The sequence below is a fragment of the Argentina anserina genome, chromosome 7 (assembly GCF_933775445.1).
Source record: "Argentina anserina chromosome 7, drPotAnse1.1, whole genome shotgun sequence".
In the NCBI taxonomy this organism is placed as follows: domain Eukaryota; kingdom Viridiplantae; phylum Streptophyta; class Magnoliopsida; order Rosales; family Rosaceae; genus Argentina; species Argentina anserina.
The window spans coordinates 11,921,631-11,945,288 of record NC_065878.1 but is presented as its reverse complement, the minus strand read 5'-3'; the positions used below and the strand labels follow the sequence as shown (position 1 = coordinate 11,945,288).

Below are 23,658 nucleotides of genomic sequence, written 5' to 3'. Positions count from 1 at the left end.
CACAGCTAGAGGAAGGCCAAGTTTCAAACCAACTTGTGCTACAGAGAGATCTGTCTAATCGGAGCTCAACACGTACCATAACTCTTCATCTGTTCGTCCAAGTATAACGGGCACCAGTAGTATTTAAATGAACAAAATCACAAACATCTGACATAATCTAAAACTTTGAACAAGAAATACGAGATGGAGGAGGACCCCCTGACTTTTCATGAGCTCCCAACACTGAATTGAAATCCCCAATAACCATCCGAGCAATAGTTGTCTAAGCACTGATAGTTGACAAGTCATGCCATAATTCCATGTGTTTAATGTAAGAAGTAGGGGCATAAACAAAAGAAAATTGACTAAGTTCGTTATCAAAAGAAACCTGGATAGTAACTTGTTGCTCTGTATTGGAGATTATCGATGGACATGGAACGTGACAACCCTTTAACAACCAAAGAGTTGGAAGCCGAGGACCACGATCATTAGCCACAAAAAACTACAAATTTATAGGAGACCAAAAAACTGGAGATACTGAGTTAAAAAAGAGAGAACCCTAAAGCTTGTTTGCTTCGCTTGGTTTGGCTTCCAATAAAAATCTCTTATTGGCACAAAAAAATGTTTTTTTATTAAAAAAAAAGTCACTTTTGACATTTGAAATTAGAAAAAAGTCAACGTTTAAAAATTAGAAAAGAATCAGTTTCTTAAATTACTTATAGCGTTGCCCCTTATTTCGCCAAAATTATGAAGAATGCCACTGCCATTTTGGTTCCACAGAAATCGTAAAACCAACTTCTTCTCCAACCCTCGGCGTTTGACTAAGTCAAGACTGGGGTTGGCCTCGTTAGCGTTGTCGATGGTGTGGTTAATTTTGGGGGGCTAATTGATAATGGAGAGAGAGATCCCGAGGCATGTTCCTAGGTTCGCTTTGAGGCTGGGACGTCGACGATGCAAGTGAGGTCGCCAGTGCGAGAAGCTCCCTGAGTTTTGAGACGACAAAGGCGGTAGTGGAGTGGTGCCAAGGACGAGGACCATGCCTGACTTGACGTACTTGACTTGGGTGAAGATTTGGAGGTGGTGGCGGCGACGACGCTGAGGACGAGAAGGCTGGTGTTGTTGCAGATGCGGCTCGCCAGAAAAAGAAACGAGTAGTTTTCTAGGTACCTATACCAGTTTCTTCTTCTTCTTTTCACAACATAATCACATAAAACAATGTAATAGTGGGTGTGACCCGGTGTGACAGTTAGTGTAATAGGGGTGTGACAGTTAGTGTGATAGGTAATGTGACAGGAGGTGTGACAACGGATGTGACAGCTAGTGTGATAGGTAGTGTGATAGAGTGTGACAACGGGTGTGACAACGGGTGTGACAAAGAGTGTGACACCGGGTGTGACACCGGGTGTGACAGTTAGTGAGATATGTAGTGTGACAGCGGGTGTGACATCGAGTGTGACATGCCGAAAGAAAATGTCTAAATATGCAAAATGATGTTAAAGTTCAAAAGAGATTGGTATGAGTATGCTCAGAATGAAAGGAATAACTTAAATTAATGAGCCTTAATCTTCGATATCGACGGATTAGCTTGGAGCACCACCATGGACGGCGACAGCCCCTTGCGAGGGTTGTTACGCCTTGTACGGTGGTTGGTTTGGAGTGTGTACGGTATCAAATGAAATAGGAGAGAGAGATTTTTCCAACGGTACCAACCAATCTTAAATACATCGTTGGACGGCAAAGTTATGGTCGTAATTCCAAGAAATAAGTAAAAGAAGAAGAAGATGAAAAAGAAATGGTAGAATTATTCGGAAAATATTTTAAAAGTGACTATAATCTAATTTTATTCCAAGCCTGTTAACTATTTTGTAATTTCTAATCAATTGAGATGATATTTTTATAACTGAAAAATAAGTAGTGATATTTTTATAATGTATTATAAAAATAGTACTATTATATAATTTGCCCAAAAAATAAATTAGCTCTATCTTCATCGGGACTTAAAGTATAGGGGCCAAAATTTGGCCATATGTGGAGCCATTGGGTAACTTACAGTAAATCCACCCCCTAACTTTGGAGATTTCTATATGCGAAGATGACTTTTAATTTTCAAAAGTTATTCCATATTCATAGTTTTAATACTCGGCTATGTTGGTATCAATTTCGACTATTTGATTATTATTTTTAATGACAGTCATCGATCGTTATATTATTAACACAGTACTAATAATACATTGCCTTTAATATTGATTAATTTTGAGCAGTGCGATTTGCACCTCCGAATTATAATTCACAAACTAATATTTATAATGAAAATGACAAACATGTCCCTATTATTATAATTTGAACTTTTTTATAAGGATATTTTTGACATCTCACTAGTCGCTAGTAAATCTCAAAAAAATAAAAAATAAAAGGTGTGTGTGGGTTGTAAATTGATGTGTGCAAATTTTGTTTTCCATCCATCCATAGATTAAAATATATTGATGGAGACAAATGAAATCAATAGGTTGAGGTACTAAATGATTTCTTCTATGTCAAATTAGAATCACTCTCTTCCTCTTTAGGCTATAATTGCTTTTAATTTTGATTTTCATAATATAGGTTATCCAAGAGGTTTTTCTTTATAAGTTTTTCTTTTTTCATCATCGAAAAACAGAAGAAATCATTATGTCAAAATGTTAACAAAGAATATATAGCTTACAATATGAACTAAAGTGGTCCTTCTATACTTAAAATTTAAATATTCTTAAAAGTTTACTCTTTTTCTCTACTGGGGTTTCTCCCTCAGGATGAAGGTGATCATTCAGTTGGCAGTGGCGGCTTGTTCCGGCTATGAGGTCGGCAACAAAGAGTCCTTTTGGAAGTCCCAGTATGGGAAAGCGATTTTGCGGCTTCAACAAAGAGTCCTTTCGACTGTTATTTAAGCCAATATATTATCCGTTAATTAAAAGAAATACATTTATAATCTCAATCGTCGATGATGACATGTTTAAAGTCAATATTTATAGATTTGCACTCGATACCACAAAATTTATAGTTTTGAAATCTTAATGGAAATTTCAAATCAACCATAGCTAGGGGAGCATTAGGTCAATATATGCAATAAATGGGGGGAGATCTGGGGGAATATCAGAGATGATCTGTTTGTCGTAAAAGAACACAAAGACATCATGATGTTGGGGGAAGCTCCTTCCTCCTGTTAATGCAATGCAAATGCTCTCAGTGAGGTTGTTGGGACACTTCTGGCTCTGCTGCTCTGGTTCTCTCCCTCAGCGGCTGACGACTACTTTGGTACAATTCTGGGTGGCCTTTTGCCTCTTCTCTAACTCTTTGCTCTGTCTCTATCTGCAGCTATCCCACCGGCACCACCAGTCACAGACTCAGAGCCAGCTGCTTTGGCTCTATGCTATAAGTTTCTTGTCCTCTTCTCCCCTCTTTTTTGGGCATGAAGGTTTCTCAGATTTGATCGACCAAAACAAATTTATTTCGATTGCTATATTTTGGCTGTACATGCATTATGTGCAATATGAGTTATCTACTCTAGGTGTACTGCTCTCTTGAAAGCCCGTTTCTTGTGTTGGATTTCAAAACCTTATTGTAAGCAATGTAATCATGGTCACCATATATGGTTTTGGATCAACATCTCTAACGACTCTAAGTGATTTTTCAATTTGACCTTGGGAGTTCCATATCGACATTTGGCATGGATAACCTTTTTATGCTTAGTAGGGAAAGCGTGGAGCAATATTGGCGTTTTAAACTCTCGTAGTCCTCGTACGTTAGAAGATGAAGTATAAGTGTTAACATGACCCGATATGCCATTTGAACATCAATAGCTGCTTTATACACACATTATCTAGTTATAAAGTTACATTAGCACCAGACATCTCAACTTCCACCTTTCTACATTAAGACAAACTTTTGTATCACCGATTAGATTTGATGTGAATACAACAATACATCACACACATTGGCTATCACAGTTTATGTGATCTACAAATTAAAAAGCATAGTTCGGCCGATTAAACTTGTTTTCAGTAATTGATATATAATCTTTCAACTTCAAACTTTCGACATGAAGACAAAATTGATTGTTTCAACCATTGGATTCGATGGGAATACAACAATGCTAATCACACATTTACCCTAGTTTTAGGTTGCATCAAGCCGCGTGGCTAGAAGTTTTCATTTCCAGCAATATTAGTTTAGTTGGATGAGTACTAGCTTATTGTGAGCCAAATTAACTATCAGGCACACTAGCGATCGATGAGCAAACAACATAATTTGGCTGATTAAGGTTGTCTTTAGTAACTGAGATATAGAAATGTCCATGGTAACTTCAAGTCATAGAAACTTACCTATTAGTCTATTAGTATACAAGTGAGGGTAAGGGAACTCTGTCAAATTCCATGGATACATAAGTGGCATGAGTGATGATCTCGTGACTTTGATCTGAATGCAAACTTAGTAGAGGAAAGTTACAAAGTATATGCAAAATGCTATAATGTACTTTGTGCTTGATTTGATTTGTTCAGAAATGTTAAAGAGTTATACATAAATATTCACAGACGAGATTAAAGTGAAGCACCGTTTTTAATGACATTTCCTAATGTCACAAAGCAAGCAATGTCACAGAGGCAATCATCAAGACCCTATTCGGGAAATCTCTGACCAAGAAAAAGGAACGAGTGAAACTGTGTGGTATTTTGCAGGGCCTAATCCCCACTTGCACCATTGTAACCGATTTCCACTGAGAAAAGCCACCGGCACCAACAAATTCGACCATTAATATGGCACCTGTTTCTTGAAGATTAAGAGTTTTTGGGACACGGGCTCCTAGTAAACAGCAATTGTATTTTTGTGTTCATTTCAACCTCCTAGTTAATTTTGGGGTTTTTTTATTGAAACTTTTATTTGATTTTTGCTTCGAAATTTGTGATATGGATTAAGAAAATTTCTCATTCCACTACTTAAATATAAAATTACTTTCAAAAATCCAACAAGAATAGATACACACTGCGTAAGTCTGATTTCACTAATTTAGTGATATATAAGAAAGTTCTGAAATGGAAAACAAAGTGAGTAAGAGTACTCACTGAATTTTTTACTAGAGTAATTAACTCACGTGAGTAACCAAAGTGTGTTTGAGTCACAATTGAGTGAAAAATGTGATAATTTGTGTCCCAAAAAAAATGTTGTGATTCAAATTGGTATTCGACGGTTCACATCGGTATCTTTTGGTTCACATAACTGAAGCAGTTTTTTAGGGCTTGTTCCCTTAATGAATATTTTCATTACCAAAAAAAAATGAAGCATTTTCAATCATATGAAGAAAAAATATGGGGAAAGAAATTTCATTTTCTCCACCTTTTGTTTTCCTGGTAAGTACGGATAAAAATAATAATTTTGTCAAGTTTGGCACAATGCTCTTTGAGCAAATGCACCCATTTTGGGTGGGTTGGACTAATCCTCAGCCCCCGGGTTAATCCACTATTTACTTAAATTGGTCATTATTCATCTGTTTAACAATATAAGAATGTGATCAATCTGATGACCAATTACTATTTACACTATATTAAAAAATGAGTTTTCTTTCAAAACATAAAATTGTGACCATTGATTTAAATCTAGAGACTGATTATTTTATTTGGATTTTTTCTTCCCGTTGTGCATGTAAAAGAATTGGGCTCTACAAATCTCTCACCCCGTACATTAACCAAGCTCTTGGCCTGAGTTGGTAGGCCCCATGTTTGGTCTGGGGTAATTCATCACCATTGCATCTGTTTTTTGCCCCCAACCCTCCCTCCACCCCATCAGAGTGGACCACTACTGCATATGATCTTAAGGCTCCAACTTCCAAGGAGTAACTACAGTATATGGAAGAAAACCGTTAATCAAAATTTCTATTTTTTCTCTCTTCTCTAAATCAAAATAATTAAACCGAGTAATTATTTTGTGTACCTATAACAATTTTTTTCTGTACTGTTTCCTTTTCTCTCTTATCTCTAAATCACAATAAGAAAACTGAGTAATTATTCTGTGTACCCGGTACACCATATCACACTGTCATATGGTGTATCAAATCAATCATATTACTTCATAATGTAATAAACATGCACGTGGTGAAAGAGAAAAAAATTATTTAAATATGAGTAACTAATTAATAATAAACACAGTGAAAAATAAATGAATAAAATTAAAGAGGTACGTCATATAAACTATACACTGGATATATATAATAATTTTTCAATAAAACCGTATAAAACAACGAGTATGGAAAAAATGCAAGAAAATTGAAAAGAACACGATTGGTAATCATTTCTCCAATATATACAGCAACTTTTTCTCTGTTTTCCTTTGTGCTGTCATTGGTAAGGGATGTGAGATACTGGCGTATCAATTGCCAGGCGGTGTTTCACTTTCTTTCTCTCCAAAGTCCATGTTTCTCTCTCCCTATGATAAATTGATAATGGCTACTAATTGACCAAAAAAAAAAGATAATGGCTACTCCTCCACCAATGTCCTCTCTTCTCTTCATCCCTGTCCATAATTGAACCACCCTCTCAGTCTCTCATTGTCTCTTTCTCCATTAAGCAAAACAAAATGGTGGGTTTCCTCTCTACCTTCTGTATTTCACTCCAAATTGTTTTTCTCCGTTTTTTTTTTCTCAGTATCATTGAAATCTTGGCAAGACTAGCTCTAATTGAAGTTGATACACTTTTCTGATTGTTAATTCATGTCTTGTAGTTTGTCCCTTCAAAACTTCTACCTCCCTGGCTAGCCGTTCTGCTCTCTGAGAAGTTCTTCAATGCTTGCATAGTTCATGAGGAGAGGAAGAACGAGAAGAACTCATACTGCTTGGATTGTTGCATCAGTTTCTGCCCTCATTGCTTCACCCATCACCAATCTCACAGACTGTTAAAGGTAATTCCAATCAAATTTCCCGAGTTTCAAAGTCTTCACTCTGTATTATTTCCAATTCAGTGTAGTTATGGTGCTTAATGCTTCTTGTTTTCTTTGGATTCAGATAAGGAGGTATATGTACCAAGATGTCATAAAGCTAGATGATGCTTCTAAGTTGATCGACTGTGCCTTGGTTCAAGTAAGTATCTTTATTCCACCGAAATTGAAAACTTGATCAAAGATCCTTGCTTTCCACCTTTCCAGCTTAATTTAGACTTTCTGGGCTTCTTCAATTGCTTCCTTCATGAAGATCATGTAGTTTTATTGCCTTTAATTGGATGAGTTCTAAGGGTCACTTCAACAACAGAGAAATCAGAAAAGTTCATGAAAAAGTAGTGTTCTTTATATCGTTCTGTATCTCCCTTTTTCTCTCAATTTGGTTGGAAAGGGTTTTAGAGGACCCAAAGCATAATTGAAATTCAACTCTCCCCTTTTGATTCTGTTAAATTCCATCACTCATTTTCACCATCTCTCTCTACAGTCATACACATCCAACAGCGCAAAGGTTGTGTTTCTGAACCGGAGGTCAAATATAAAGAGTTGCTGCCAAGGCTCCGGCAACGTGTGCAGTACCTGTGACAGAAGCGTGAAAGACTCTTGTCACTATTGTTCTATCTCTTGCAAGGTTCTTAACTCTAGCTCAATTCTTCAAACCTCAAAGCTCAAATTTTTATTCTAGTTTCTCAAAAATTGTGAATTTTGTCACATACCCTTTTCGATTCCGGCCCTTCTCTCACTCAATTGAGTCTGTCTCTGTTTGGTTCTTTCTCTTCAGATTGATCATGTTATAAAGACAAAAGGTGGTCTGTCCAGATTGATCAATCACGAGTGCAACTTCATGTCTTTACCGGAGCATGCTTTAGACGATGCTTTGCTGACTCCCAACTCGGTTCTTGAACCCGCCGGCTCGGTTCGAACGTCCTCCACTTCGGTGAGAACCTCCTCCGGTTCTGTAGGTTACGGCGAATTGGGTTGCATGTCATTGACATGTACTGCTACGACAGAGATTGTAAGGAAAAAGAGAAGCAGCTTACTAAGGGCGGCCCGGAAGGCATTTATATCAGTGTCGGAAATGTCAACCCGCCGGAGAAAAGGGACTCCTCACCGGGCACCACTTCATTGAGTTTCAACATGGAATGAGATCGTAGAGAAAGATTTGGTAGGTATGAAAAATTGAAGTAACACACTGATAGAGAGAGAAGTGTCATCAATCAATCAATCAATCAGAGAGTTAATTCTGGTCGTTCTGAAATCTGGACTTCTGGTAATTGAAGATCTTCCTCCGTTTCTTACGGCAAAAGGTAGTGAGATCTTATGCACCTGTGTAAGAGTAATGGTGGACAAGTAATGATGAACAGAGAGTAATGTTGTAAATAATTAAGTTCCTAACTCTGTGTAGGTCATTACCAAAAAAAAACTTGTAGATGTTGATTGCATTTTCTACTCCCTTTTTTTTTTTTGGATTATATGAGATCATATATCAGTTCTTGCCTTCTTGCTCAGTCAATGTTGCTCTAGACAAACTCGGTTTAAAATCTTTCTTATTGATTTTGTTGTTGTGCAGTTGTATGTAATGCGACTCTAGTATATTGAGTATAGTGTAAGTGAAGGTTGATTGGTTTGGTTAATGGGCGTAACTGGCTAATAATTGTTAAAACCATCATGATATCTTGAAACCTTCTCTGATGGATGAGGTCTCTCTAATGTTATGAGGTGAGGGAGAAAGTAATTCATTTGGAATTTCGATGACATTATTTTCCCTCCTATCATATTTTGCTTCAGGAAACTAGTGACTTATAGTTTGCGTCCCAAATGCCAAGAAACGAACTGAGTTTCCTTAATTTTCGAATACTGCTTTCCGCGAAGCAAACGAGGCATAAGTGAAATTTAGGGTTATGAAATTTCTAGCACATCATCATTCTGTATTTATAGATGTATTATTATGTTTGATTTCATGCACAGATGCACTCCCTAACTGATTGATATCGCGTACTGCGTACATCCCTTGTCCAATAAATTTGTGCATTTAGGCTTCATTATTCTTGGTGGCGGTGCGATTATAAGGGATGTTAATTGCAGTTGCGGGAGACGAGAACCATTACTAAGTTTATCTTTTAGTGGCTGTGTCACGACTCCAAAATTTCGAGTATGCGGCGGTGAGAATCGTAGGAGGCTCGGTTGTGGCGTGCTGCTTCACGGTGACGAGGCAGGGCGTCATGGGCTCGGGGTCCTGATAGAGCGTTTTATTAAAACGTCTATAATAAACCTTGTAAAACATCATTGTTAGTATAGAATAAGCAGAGATCGTTCAGTCCGGGGAATTGAAGGGAACTCTAAACTTTTAGTGTTAACAAATAATTGGGGGTTTGTGATTGATTATTAACTACTAAAATAAAACATAAATTACTATTTACATGATCGACTTCTCTTTAACAAACTTAAACCAAGTTTACCACTACACCACATAATTACAAGTTCGAACCTATCATGCATTCTAATTCGACCAATTACATACTTTTTAGACACCAATACAAATAGAGCCTTAGGGGATCATCTAATCGTGCAAGATTTCAATTAACATTTAGATTGACTTAGGGCTTAATCTAAATTTGCATGCAATCGAATTCAATAACACTTAGAGTAGAAATCAAATAAGATTACATTTAAGCACCAAATCTTTGTTGGAGACATGTTTCATGTATGGCGTCACCCACCATGGTTTCACATGCAAATTTCCAGAATTTTTACCACTTTTAATCAACACAAATCGAACCTACTTAGGGCATGATTCGATTTGTGTCAATATGGTTGATGAATCTAGCACTCAAACACAATCTTAGGGAATGCATCCAAGCACTAAATTCATATGCACATATCTGAAAATTATCTAAAAGTATGAGAAAGATGATTAGAACACAACAATAGAAATACAAACTCATTAATTATAGAAAACCATCAATTCGGCAAAGATCCAAAAATCCAATAAAACAATCTGAAAATTTCGATTCTTAATACAAAACAATAATCTCACACAAACATCATACTACAATCTTCATAGACAAAGTATTGTAAAAAAATCAAAAACAAACAAACCCACGGAGAAAAGTTGCGAGAATCACACGTTGTATGAACCTTGGAGGTGTGTCTTCAATAGTGATTTCGGTGGAGATGGAATTGCTATATGGGGGAGGATGGATTGTTGTTTTGATGAAGGATGTTTGAGATAGTATTTTGGTAGAGTTTTGGCTCTTGAATGCAAATGAGAAGTCATGATATTTGAGAGGTGAAGCCATGTATATATAGAGGAAAGATGGAGGGTTTGAAATTGCTTCTTTCTTCCTATAATAATGCCATGCTTTAATCCCTTAAATCATGGAAAGTTTAATTCCCTAAAACATGCCATGCTTTAATCCTTAAAACATGGAAAGTTTTATTCCCTAAAACATGCCATGCTTTAATCTCTAAAACATGCCATGTTTTAATCCCTAAAACATGTCATGTTTTATGCATTTAATGATCATCTTCTATTTAATTGTTGTATGACTTGGCTCCATCTTTTTTTCTTTAATTATCTCTTTAATCCAATCTGAAAATAAGAAAATAAAATCATAAGTAAGAGATAATTAGTTTCAAAACCTAACAAGGATTCCTAGTCAAACTAGGACTCTAAACCAATTATGCGTTTTAACTCATGTAAGCACAAAAATGCATCCAATACCGCTCAAGACTCTTACTACGACTCAATAACTCAATAGTACAACAATAAGGGCTAAGCAAAGTACAAATTGAGGTAAAAACATGTTAAGAACGTCGCACAAAGTGCTCCTATCAGGTCCGACGCGGAGGTCCTTGCGAGGCCGTGTGGCGTGGCGATGAGAGGCACGGCGGTCTGGAGGCGGAGATCGCCGGCGGCGTTTGAGAGTGAGGGAGAGAAGGCGATCGGGGAGAGAGAACGAGAGAGAAGAGTGTCACGACCCCGAAATTTCGAGCATGAAACTCAAATTTCGAAGTCATGAAAAACACTAAAACAATCTCAATGAATCGAAATCATTTTAAATGCCACAGCGGATCATTACTGAGTTCACAATACAACTCAGACAAACCAATTATTACAAACTAAATTTATAATTCAACATTACATAAAAATGGTAATGTAATAATCCTCACAATCTCTCACAAAACCCACAAATAAATCCTCACAAGTTCTCACACAAATCCACAATAAAAACCTCACCAAAAGTAGGATAATGAACGACTTCGAGTCTTCAGAGTTGTCCTTCGATTTCTACTAATCAACACCTGCGGAATTATCCCCTACACCATTGAATTGGTGCACCGGGATTGTAAACACAAACCCGGTAAGCTTTACAGCTCGTATGAGTAAAATGAAAATATAACTCGCATATCAATATATACGAAAATCCACAAATCAACAAATATAAATGCACTCACGAGTCAATGGACGGCCCATCTGGTTGTCCCAAAAAAAAATGAAAATGAAAGTGCTCATGAGAAATTGGGCAACCATCTGTTTACCCAAATACATTTATAATACGGGTACTAATGAACGCTGGTACACCTCTGTTACCCCTCACATAGTACACCGCCGATATTGGGCAACCTCCTGCTACCCAACATCCAAAAATATGAGTACTCATGAGCCGATAACCCATCTGTTACCTCACATGCAGTACTCCGGCAGACAGACTAGAGCTCTAACTGTATCGTAATTTTCGCCCGGCCAAAGGCTAGGTTCCGACATGCCAAACACGTCCGAAGACTGGTCCGAAGACATAAACACGTCCGAAAGACAAAACTCGTCCGAAGACATTAAATCACGTCCGAAGACAAAACGTTTTAACAAATACCATGTTAAAACCACATACAATAATCATCACCTCATATTATACAAATTAACTCGACATGCTCAATATATAATTCTCGTCATCAAAATGACATATTCACAATGAATTCACATCAGTATATAATATAGCAAACTATATATATATATATACCTATTTACCATTTATACAAGTATATATATATATTCCACTATATCATATACATGTCGTATTTCAATATTTAAAACTCTTGCAAAATCTTAAATCTCCGCAATGGTAGATTCGTAAATATGTGAGATTTTACTCACCTTATCAACTCGAGCGTAATTCTACAATTTCCGAATATAATTCATTTCCTTAATTTATCGATCACCTTGAAAAGATAAGAAAGGAATTTAGAAACGTTTCGTAAACCTTAAATGCCGAAACAGTAATAATACGTTACTGTTCAGCAATTTCTGGTTTTACGAAATTACTGTTCACGGGTTACTATTCACGTATTTATGTACAAATACACATCAATTACGTATTCATGTACGTGTACATACTGTTTACGTATTTCTATATGTACGAATACTGTTCAAATGTAAATACTGCCTCAGTAAATATTAATTACTTTTTACATTTACTGAAAGTAATTTACATTTACCGTACGTAAAATAAAATTTACATTTACCGTATGTAAATCACATTTTTACATTCACCGTCGTAAAAATAAATTTTACAATTTAATGTTTGAAATTATTGTTCACGCGCCGTCGCACGTGGCGGCGCGTAGGGTACACGCGCCACACGACGGCGACCGCGCGTGGGGCCCACGCGCCGAGCCTAAAGCTGGCGCGTAGCACGCCAAACCCCTCCTTCCTTCCCCCTTTCCTTTCCACGGCCTCACGCCGTCCCTAACCACCTCCACGCGTCCACACGCGCCGCCTAAGGCGGCGGTAACCCCTCTCCTTCAATCCTCCTCCGATCTCCACAAATCCAACCCAAATTCATTCAAAAATTATCAACAATCACACAAAACATCAATCGCATCAATTTCATACCTAGATTTCACGACGGAGCCCTTGAATCGTCGTTGGAGGTGTGTGAGATGCCGGTGGTGTCGATCGAGCAGAGGTGAGGGTGCGCGGCGAATCGAGGTTCAATCCTTGTCGTGGATGGTCCCAGAGGCGAGGAGGGGGGAGGAGAGCTTGCCACGAGCGCGGCGTCAACGGTGGAGCACGGCGGAGGAAGTCTCCGAGCTTCAATCTATCGCGAGTGTGGTTGCAGCGGCGAGGTGAGGTGCACCGGGCTCGGGGTCGACTGCGGAGGTCCCTGGGTGCTCTAGGAGCTAGCGGCCTGGAGGCGGAGATCCCCGGCGTGAGAGGCGAGGTCGGGGGAGAGTGTTTCGCGAGGGGAGAGAGAGAAAAGGGAGGCGCGGGTGAGAGAGTGAAGAGGGTTTCCGAAAATGGAAACCCTACTTCTGATAAGTTTTCCTTTTATACCCCTTTCTAAATCGGAAACTAACTTCCATCGTTAATAACTTTTACGTACGACGTCCGATTCGAACGCGTGACAAATTCACGAACTCGTATTGACGAGCTCTACAACTTCCATGAAGGAAGTTTTTGCAGACGAGCGACGGAATAAAAGTCGGTATTCACGTTGCGGAAACGTAACGTTTTTCTAAATAAACGTTCCGATAACGTTTCGAAATGTCGCGAACCACCAATTGTCGTCTTGAATTAATTTCACAAATTTAACAAGTTGAAATACTCGATAATTAGTTCCAAAAAATTCGGGTTATTACAGAGAGAGAGAGAGAGAGAGAGAGAGAGAGAGAGAGAAAAAGGGGGGCGAGTGAAGGGTTTCCAGAAATGGAAACCCTAATCCCTAAAATGTTCTATTTATACTCGTTTCCAAAATCGGAAACTACTTCCGTCGTTAATAACTTTCACGTCCGACGTCCTATTCGAACGCGTGAAGTGTCCTCGAACTCGTATCGACAAGCTCTACAACTTTCCTGAAGGAAGTTTTTACAAACGAGCGACGAAAAAAAAGTCGATTCTCACGTTGAGGAAAACGTAAATTTTTTCTAAATAAACGTTCCGATAACGTTTCCGTTTTCGATTTCCGACGTCGCAAGGCGACACGAACACGTTTAATAAATTTCACAAACTTTATAAATTTAAAAGCAATCCAAAAATCATTCTGAAAAATCGGGTTATTACAGGCTGAGCTTCTGAAAATAAAATTGAGCTCGAACTTGTAGTAGAACAAAGGCTAAGAAATGAAGTGGTGGAATCTGATTTTATGAAGGCAGTAAATTTGCTTTAATTGAGTTAATTCCTTTGAGATATGTTATGCTGCTGAACGGGGAAATGTTAAGGATATTCAACTTCTTATGGCTTTACTAATATCAATATCATTCACCATAATAGGCGTGGTGGTACTGTGGTAATATAGCTCTCACAGTCTCACTTTCAACTCACATAGTCCGATGTAGAGAGCGAGCTATGTGCCTCGGAGGACAGGTCTCAATGTCTCAAACTCATGTCTATTATCTCTAGCAAAATGCATTTAGCTGATTGATTTATCGATTCGGATTCAAATACTTCTTCTTTATCCGAATTCTCTTTTCAAAATAGATATTATTAGAAAAAATTGTCAAATTGTTTAAAAAAATGATCATAGAACATAGGTATGAATTTTTTGAAAATAAATTGATTCCATTAAAATCAATAGCCGCTAAGGCAAGAGCCACAACTAGCTTAATACAACCGATTACTTCGCAAAAAGAGAGCTTAATATCAGTGGCGGATCCTGAATCACAATACTAGGGATGCTTGAACTTCTCTACAAAAAAATATAGTGGAAAATATCGATAGTGCGAGATAATTTTATTAATCGAAATCAAAATTTACACACAAAATTAATATAATTTTTTCGCACATATTAAAATTTTCTCACATATTAGTCGATGAATATTCGATCTCTCTAATCACCTCCTCATCATCTAAGATTCATCATTCTCTTTCTTAATATAAATTGACCAATGAAGACTGAAAATATTAAAGGTTGAAATTGGTCATAAAAATTTAGAGAAGATATGAAAAAATAGATTTGAATATTCTAACTCCCAAAGTCTACATTTCTCATAAAATCATGAAGTAATTTGATTTGAACGCTTTTGTTTTGGCCCAAGATTTTACATAATAGCATAATAGATTATATTTGAAAACGTACAGAGGTAATAGTGGCAGAGCGCATCGTAACCTAGTTGGTTGAGGGGGACGCGCTATTGAGGGTGTGGAAGAACCGAAGAAGTGTGAAGTTAAGAAAGAAGTCAAACTAGAATCTAGGGGTTTGGGGATGCTTCAGAAAACCCAAGCTAAAGAAATAAAGTTTTATGTATCTAGGTTTTTTTTTTCTTTTGTCTTAGATTGGGGATGCTTGAGCAACCCATAAACTAAGGTAGATCCGCCCCTGCTTAATACAACTAAACTAACTTCAACTCCTAAAATTGTCAATACAACATAGGCATAATGATATTCATATAATTAGAAAAAAAAAACAACACATGGAACTTTTGAGGGCGAACACGGGAGCAATATAATTTTTGTGAATAAAATAAATTATTTTGAAATTCAAAAGGAATTTATGTATTATAGTCTAATATCGATAAATGAATATTCGATAAATTAATAATTTTAATTAAATAATGATTTTTTCCAGTTTCGATTTGGAACTAGTGTATATTACTAGGTTCCTCGATAAATGTATAAAATAATATATATTTTTAATTTTATTTAAGTCCCAACGAATATATAAAATAATAATTACTTAATTAGTATTTAAAAATATCACAAAGAAGATTAATAATTGATCAAATACATACAAGAAATAGTATATAAAATTTATATTACAAATTAAGTAAATTAATTATTTAAAATTACTATTTTGAAGCTACTTTTACGCATCACATTATACTAAGAGTTTGGAAAGTAAATAAATATAGTAGAATTAAAAATAGAAATAGTAGTCAAAGTTAGAAAAAAATACCTAATTAAGTTAAGAATAACAACAAAACTTTCTATGTAGTATTAATTTATTTACATATAAATAAATTAATAATTTATTTATTTATCGATAATATAATAACTTCTCTATAATAATAATGTTAAGACTATAAAAAATTAGGTGTTGAAACTTGGGAAAGATGTAAGATTAGCAAAACTTTTATACACTTCGCTCAAAGCCCGAAACGCACTAAGTTTTAGTGCATTTGAATCATTCAATTCCAAGAGGTAATTTATAATGGCTAAATTCATCTTTCTAAAATTATATTTTACATAACAAAATCGAACTGTGATGAAGCCAGAAGCCAGAAGGTATGGAGGTGGTGTCGAGTTGGAGGACCAGGACCCACAACATACGTGTGATAGAGACCCCAGATCACCTTGGAGAACAAAAACCAATTTGTCTTTCGTCTCTTTTGTTGCTTTCTTCTCTCCCACTAATGCCTTTTCTTCCCAGCACAAGTGGCAAAAGACTCAGAGTGACAAAAGTCACAAAACTCATATAAACGTTTTGTTTTTGTATGAGGACCGAGCCTCTCGTTTTCGCCAGGTAATATGCAATTATGTATCACTATCAGAAAATGATATGAACAATGTTTAGCAGAAGAAAATGAAAAGGGTTAAAGAAGTAACTCGTATAACTATTAGTCTATTACGATGTGAAATTTTTGGGCTTCTGTTTTAACTTTTTAGATTCAAAATGTGGATGAGATTTTCAAAATAAGGATTGTTGTTTTTTTTTTCACAGTTACACTTGCAAAATCTTTTGACTATTTACATCCATTTTGACTGACAGAATGAATTTTAAAGAAAAATCTGACCAAAAATTAATTACATGTCTACAGGCACTAGTCATGTCGCATGCAGACATAATTGGTTAGCATGTGAGCGATACTTTAATTTTTTATATATATAGAGGAAAATAATCTTGATATACATAATAATAATAATAATAATAATCAAAATAATTCATTTGGTTGGATGATTGAACGATTTTTAGATCAATAAATTTTTGAGACATAAATAAGTAAAATCATGATGTCTCTTAATCCGATTGGTGTGAAATTTATTAAAGACGTTTGCTGGAAATGATGAAGCAGTTGTAGAACCCATTAATTGGTTTCAGTTTCGTAAAACTCTCTGGCATTCATACTTCTGAGTTCTGACTTCCGAGTTTCAGACCTTTCACCTCGGTCTGCAGCGGCTCTACTAAAAGGCCAGAACTTCTTAAATCTTAACCTATAAATCTGATTTACAATCTCACCGCATGGGAGCAACATCATTACTATTACTTGCAGGTCCAGTCCGTCGACTGTGCCAAATGTGCAACGGCACAGAGTCCAAAATTTAGAAAATTAAAACAAAATTTTATTTCACTCTGTAACAACTAGTTAAGTTGGTTTGAGTCTTAGATGTGTGTAGAATCCTTTATTCCCGGTTCGAAATCTCTTAATTTTTTTTTTTGCTAATTTTCCTAAATTTTCATAAGTCATAAACTCATAATCTACCCTCATTTAAGTCAATGACTTCCTCACTTCCATCACAGACACAGAGTCGGCCAATCCAATGACTCAATGACTCCCCTCATATGAGTCATCTAACCCAGTAGCTCGTCCATACCACTGAGATAATGAGACCAGTCATCTTCTCCCTTTCTCTGACCTTTCTTCTCATCTCCTCTCCCACTCTCCTACCTCTTCGAGACTTCGACCTTGACAAGCAATCAAGCATCATCGAGATCGGTTGATTTCTGGCCTTCTGGGAATTTGGGTCCAAGCCTGCAAGCCTCCAACTCTCCACTCTCCAACTCTCCAAGGTATGTTAATTACTTAGTTCAAATTGAGTGCTTGTTTTTTGAACTTTTTTCAAACTAAATTGATTGAACCACCAACTGTATTAGATTGAATTTTGATGTTAATGTTGGTTTTGAAAAATGAAAATGTGTGATGCTTACATAGCATTTGCTTTTGAAGTAAATCTATTATGCTTTTACATAAAATTTTCTCTCGGTCTTCTATCTTTTTATTGTTGTAAACTTAATTGTTAGTCTGCTTATATATATGTCTATTTGTGATAATGTGCTTCTAATTTTGGTGTTTTTTTTTTCACGAGCACATAAGGGGCCACATTTGATATTTCGCACAAGGCCTCCAAATACGACGGACCGGCCCTGATTACTTGCAAGTTATAGGACACCCTAGTCCTGAAAATGTGTCAGCTATTTCGTGTTTAATAAACCTCAATGTTTTTGAGGTAAAACTAGTCAAACATATGATCACCCATAATCTTCCTCTAACAATCACAACTCATCTTTAACTTGCAATTCACATACCATTTTGTCACCATCTACACTTCAACAATGTGAAATTTCATTCTTCATATCTCAACCATCAATAATCATACAATAGCTAATTCAGCATAACCTGCTTGCTGCATGCAACATTAGTTAAACAGAACACAAACAAGAGAAAGCGAAAATGGCTGCGACTTACATGTGTAAGGCTTGGATATATAGTTGAAATTTTCTGTAATCTGATGCATGCATTTTTCACTGTCAAAAACCAAAACACCGCATCCAACTTCTTCTTCTTCATGCCACCACATCTTTCTATTAGTCAAACCAGCAAATGCACTTTGTTTGCCCGAAGGAAAATTGAAATTTATTGTTATAAGCACCGTTGAATCTCCTACGTATTAACCTTCCGAAAAGAGTAAAAGTAACGTAACTTTACAATGCTATAAAAGTACAAAATGGTGGTCACCAACTCCCCATTTTACATACTAACAGAAAAGAAAGTTTATGCCTACGGGTGTTACCGTAAAATGGTTGAAGTCCCTTGGTTTAAAGGAATGGAGGCCATTTTATTTGTGGTCCATATGACGTAGAATCAGGATGAAGCAGGGGATACAATGATTCTTATCAGTAGAGAACCTTAGGAGTTTGGACGCACACAAGAGGTTTGTGTTATTTGTAGCACCTGTTCTTTATTGTAGCACACTAAACATGCGCTATTCATCTACCGTACGTTTCTAACAGTCGTGTGCTACAAATGTGGCACTAAAATCATATGACACTTATATATGATCATCATGCACATGCATCGGGTGTACAACTGTTTTTTTTTGTATTCATGTGTGCTACACAAATTTGTAACACACAAATGTAGCATGCAGACACATTAATCCATATTGTTGGGACTGTTAGTTCTATATTCTAGGATTTGAAGGGCCTTGCACCAACCGTTAGAGATAACTTTAGACTACACTTAAAAGTTTAAACTTTTGTAACTTCCAAAATGCTAAATCCTTGATTCCTTCACCTAAATAGGTGGTGCGAAGTGAACACATTATGTATGATGAATCTAGAATTTGAATAATTTGCCTGGATTTGAACGATTTATCTAAACGCTTTTCAAAATGATAATGCGAAAATAATTTCAAAACTAATCTGAAAATAAAAAACCTACTACTCAGGGAAGAAAGAAGATATCGAATTCGGCTCCATCTACCTCAATGCCTCATCCAACAATAAATACCTGAAAAGGATGGAACAATAAAAACGCAGAAAATTAAATATAAATCCCAACACCTAATACGACAGTCCTGTCCCCATATCCAGCCATCACAGCCAACCCATCCACCGTCGATTCATCCGACCTCTTTAAAGACCCAACAGCTGGCACAAGATCTGGGCCCCTATGACACAAAGCCATGTGTCACAGTCAATTACTCTACCCCTCTTTATGTTTTTTTTTGATACACAAAAACTGTTTCTCCCTGTTCTTCTTGTTCTTGTTCTTCTTCTTCTTAGATCATAATCTTAGGGTTTCCCTAATTTCCCAATTCAATTCAAAATTGGATTTCTTGGTTCGCGGCCATGAGCACCGGAGATCTTCTCAGCATTCAGCCCACCGAACTCAAATTCCCATGTATGTCCCTTTCCCTTTTCGGCTTTCAATTTTCGTTCTTAATTTTATCCATGTGATTTTCTTGATTGGTGGATCAAATTTGTAATATAATGCTCAAATTAGTACAATTGAATGTGTGCATTTTGATTATGCTGGGATTTTCAGGCTGGGTTAAGCTCAGGTAGTGAATTAGGATTGTGAAAATTTGGGACTGAGTTTGGTTAAGGTCAATCAGTGGTTGTGCATTGTGGGTTTTTGGTGGGATCAAATGTGTGTTGGTAGTAAAGATTTGATTTTGATATATGGGGGATTGAAAGAAGTGGATTTGAATGTTGTTTATGTGTTTGGTTTTGGTTGTGGAACAGTTGAATTGAAGAAGCAGAGCTCGTGTTCGTTGCAATTGACCAACAAAACAGATAATTATGTGGCATTCAAGGTATTTACTTGTCTTGTTTCATTACTGCGCTATCGAGTTGGTTTTGAACATTATGAGTTGTTGACTGATATGGTTGCTTATTGGTTTTGTGATTCAAAGGTTAAGACGACCAATCCGAAAAAGTATTGTGTCCGACCCAATGCCGGTATTGTTTTGCCAGGATCAACGTGTGATGTTACCGGTGAGTATACGTTGAATGGGTTTAGCTTCTCAGATATATCTGTTGAAATGTGTCTTTGCTTTCAATAAAGTGTCCTAAGTTCCATTAGCGTTCTTTTGTGGAGAAGTATTCGTGCTATCGTTGAATCTATGTAATACTCTTTTCAATGGTTTTTTCTGATTTGCAATTTTCTTTCGTAGTTACAATGCAAGCCCAAAAAGAGGCACCCCCAGATATGCAGTGCAAGGACAAATTTCTCCTTCAAAGTGTTGCTGCACCAGATGGTTCAACTACAAAAGACATTACTCCAGAAATGGTTAGATGATGTTGCGTAAACGTCTTTTGGGGTATAGGTTTTATTTTGGATTTTTACCTTTCATTGCCTGACTATCTTTCTGGTTTTGTTTATAGTTCAACAAGGAGGATGGTAAAGTTGTGGAAGAGTTCAAATTGCGTGTAATTTACTTTCCTGCCAATCCCCCTTCACCTGTGCCCGAAGGATCTGATGAGGGCTCCTCTCCCAGGGCAGTGGCTGAGAATGCGACTCAAAATTCTTCCTTGTTTGATGCTGTAAGATTCTTTTTCCATTCTTTTGGGAAACTATGACTACTAATTTGGTTCTATTACTCATGCTAATTATATATGCAAAATTCCAGGTGTCAAGATCTCTTGAGGAACCAAAAGAGAAATCGTCAGAGGTGAGATTCTTTAGTAATTTAATTCGCCATAGCTTAATTAGAAAAGACAAATCATTTTTGGAAGCCTAAGACCAAGTGTTGTTTAAGGGTCTTGCCTGAGTCGGTTTCTTTTATGAAGAGTAATTATGAGTCCATTCAAGTGTTAGGGTGAATGCTCAAAAGCATCTTGTTATCAATAAGTCTTTAGTTCAATCGTAGGTGACATATACCAAGCTCTACTACTTGGGATATTTCATGATTCTTTGATGGGGAGGTACTTTTGACATCTAACTTTGCTATTTAGTGTCAGTAGTTAAGTTTATGTTTTTGTTTTTGTTTTTATTTTGAACATTTCATAAGATCTTTGTTGGCATGGGACTTGATTAATCTGTTCAACCTAGGAAAAGAAAAAAGAAAAAAGAAAAAAAAGGAAGCATGGCCTCAGGGAACAAGACCATCATTGTCATTTTTAATCTAGAGGCCATGGCAAGCTCCAGAATGTTTCCCCTTATGCACCCACCTATTATCGAGGCATAAGGTTTTATTGTTTTTTGTTTTAATCATTCAATAAGTAGGTTGAGTATTATGAATCTCCACATCATCATGCAAGATTATTTAGTAAAACCTTTACTATGTTATATTGTTCACCCAATGAAAACTTATTCTTTTTTTGGTCTGAACTGGGTATTGGTCTATTGGAGAACAGGAGGCTTGTAAAACTTGGCCAAAAGCCTTTCCCATAAGTTCCTACTTGTTAGCTAAGCCCATGTGTAAAGGTGTATGAATTATTCTTAGGCAACAGTAGGTGTACATATATAGATAGAGTATTTACACAGTCCACATTACAAAGAACTTTGCGACTATGGTGGTGATCGCTGAGGCCCCAATGTTCAGGGTAACATTTTAGTTATGTGGAAGATAGGATGAAAATCTTGGTTTCATGTACATGCGGACGTCCCGATTCCGGCGACGGTAGGCCGCAACGGCGCGGCGGACCAGCACAGCCGCACTACCCACATCTCGGTGATCCCGTCTGTGCCGGTCGGAGCTCCATCGGTGACCCACGGCGGTCGGAATCTGCAAAATTCAAGTTTCGGGGTAGATTCCGGTGATTTCGCGATTCCAGCCGCCGTGGGTCGCCGATGGAGTTCCGGCCAGCACAGACGAGATCACCGGGAGGTGGGTAGTGCGGATGTGCTGGTCCGGCGTGCCGTTGCGGCCTGCCGTCGCCGGAATCAGGACGTCATCACCTGAAACGCCTTGTATATATATATATATATATATATATATATGTATATATATATTTTTTTTGGTGATGTTTTAATGTTTATATTAGACAGCTTGACCTTTGTCGGCATTACAATTTTACATCAATCGTATTCCTCAGGCCTGGTCTATGATATCCAAGTTGACTGAAGAGAAAACTGCTGCTTTACAACAAAATCAGAAACTACGTCAAGAACTGGTACGGTGTCTGGGCGTTAAATCACTTTCTCATTCTTTTCTGTGGCTTCTGGTAAACATCAGGCTTTCGACTATTGAGTTATTTCGACTACATAGCAACCCATATGAGTTTGGTAGTGATGCATAGTCATAGCAGGAAATAAAAGAATCAGAAAAAGAGTGAATAACATCCATGGTCTAGTTGTTTTACTTTCTGAATTAATTCGTACTTTGCTTTGACTTCTTTCTATTGCATTCTGTGTCTGTATCTGTTTTCTTATAACAAATTTATTTATTGAGCAGGAGCTGGTGAGAAAAGAAATCAGCAAAAGCAGTGGCGGTGGATATTCATTAGTGTTTGTAGTGCTCTTTGGTCTTTTGGGTATCTTGGTTGGTTTCTTCATCAAGAAAACATAGAAGCTGAAGTGAAGGCTACCCTAAAATTAATTAGATCAATGCAGCATAAACTCTGCGTTCTCCAATTTTCAAAACCATTTTAGGCTCCTTATTCTTGATGTAAAAATTTAGTCTGACCAATATCATCACGCGATGGTTTTGGCTTGTCCAAGCAAAGTAGATTTGTTTTCATTAAGTCCTTATCGAATTGATTGATTATATATGATGCTGATCGATCAATTGATCGAGATATTTTTTTTTTAAAATTAGAGAATTACCGTCAGAGATTCATATCAAGCTGGCTTCGTTTTATCTATTACACTGATTAGAGTATCATCCTGGTTGATGCTGGTATCTAATACGAACTCGTATCCAATCAGGAACTCTCAGATGGGCTGGGAATTGAAACAAGCAAGTTTGCCATCACGTACATGGATGATTTACAATCTAATGACCTAAAAGTCTAAAACATAGAAAATGTGACTTTAAAAATTCAGATCGCATTCTCCGTTACGGGCGCTGACTGTTCAAATTGAGTGTATCATCAGTTCCTTAACGATGCTTCCCCAACCCGAACCTCCAATCTAAGTAAGTTCATCGAGCTATCTATATTTGTAGTGCATGTGTGACACGATCCAAATAAGTTGAGGCCTAGGGCGTTTTCCTATTATCAAGTTTGCATTGGAGTTCCTTGTACTGCAAGGAGTACGTAGTTACAATTGTTGAGTAAAGAAGTTAGTGCACTATTGCAATTCTGCTGTACTGTTAGTGTTCTTATGTAATCCTTAGCTGAA

At 37.0% G+C, this 23,658-nt stretch overlaps 2 protein-coding genes across 2 annotated transcripts; both read left to right on the top strand.

Moving 5' to 3' along the window:
* Nucleotides 1-6,466: 6,466 nt before the first annotated feature.
* LOC126803362 (protein RGF1 INDUCIBLE TRANSCRIPTION FACTOR 1) lies at nt 6,467-8,268 on the top strand. Its single transcript, XM_050531169.1, has 5 exons — nt 6,467-6,585; nt 6,727-6,903; nt 7,007-7,081; nt 7,424-7,567; nt 7,718-8,268. The coding sequence occupies exons 1-5, from the start codon at nt 6,583-6,585 to the stop codon at nt 8,063-8,065; spliced, it is 747 nt and encodes a 248-aa protein (XP_050387126.1). The 5' UTR covers nt 6,467-6,582; the 3' UTR covers nt 8,066-8,268.
* An 11,370-nt stretch (nt 8,269-19,638) lies between these two features.
* Nucleotides 19,639-23,066, top strand: LOC126803366 (vesicle-associated protein 1-3-like). The gene is made up of 8 exons (XM_050531173.1): nt 19,639-19,773; nt 20,118-20,188; nt 20,288-20,369; nt 20,549-20,664; nt 20,760-20,918; nt 21,005-21,046; nt 22,413-22,490; nt 22,772-23,066. The coding sequence occupies exons 1-8, from the start codon at nt 19,722-19,724 to the stop codon at nt 22,883-22,885; spliced, it is 714 nt and encodes a 237-aa protein (XP_050387130.1). The 5' UTR covers nt 19,639-19,721; the 3' UTR covers nt 22,886-23,066.
* The last annotated feature ends 592 nt before the right edge of the window (nt 23,067-23,658 follow it).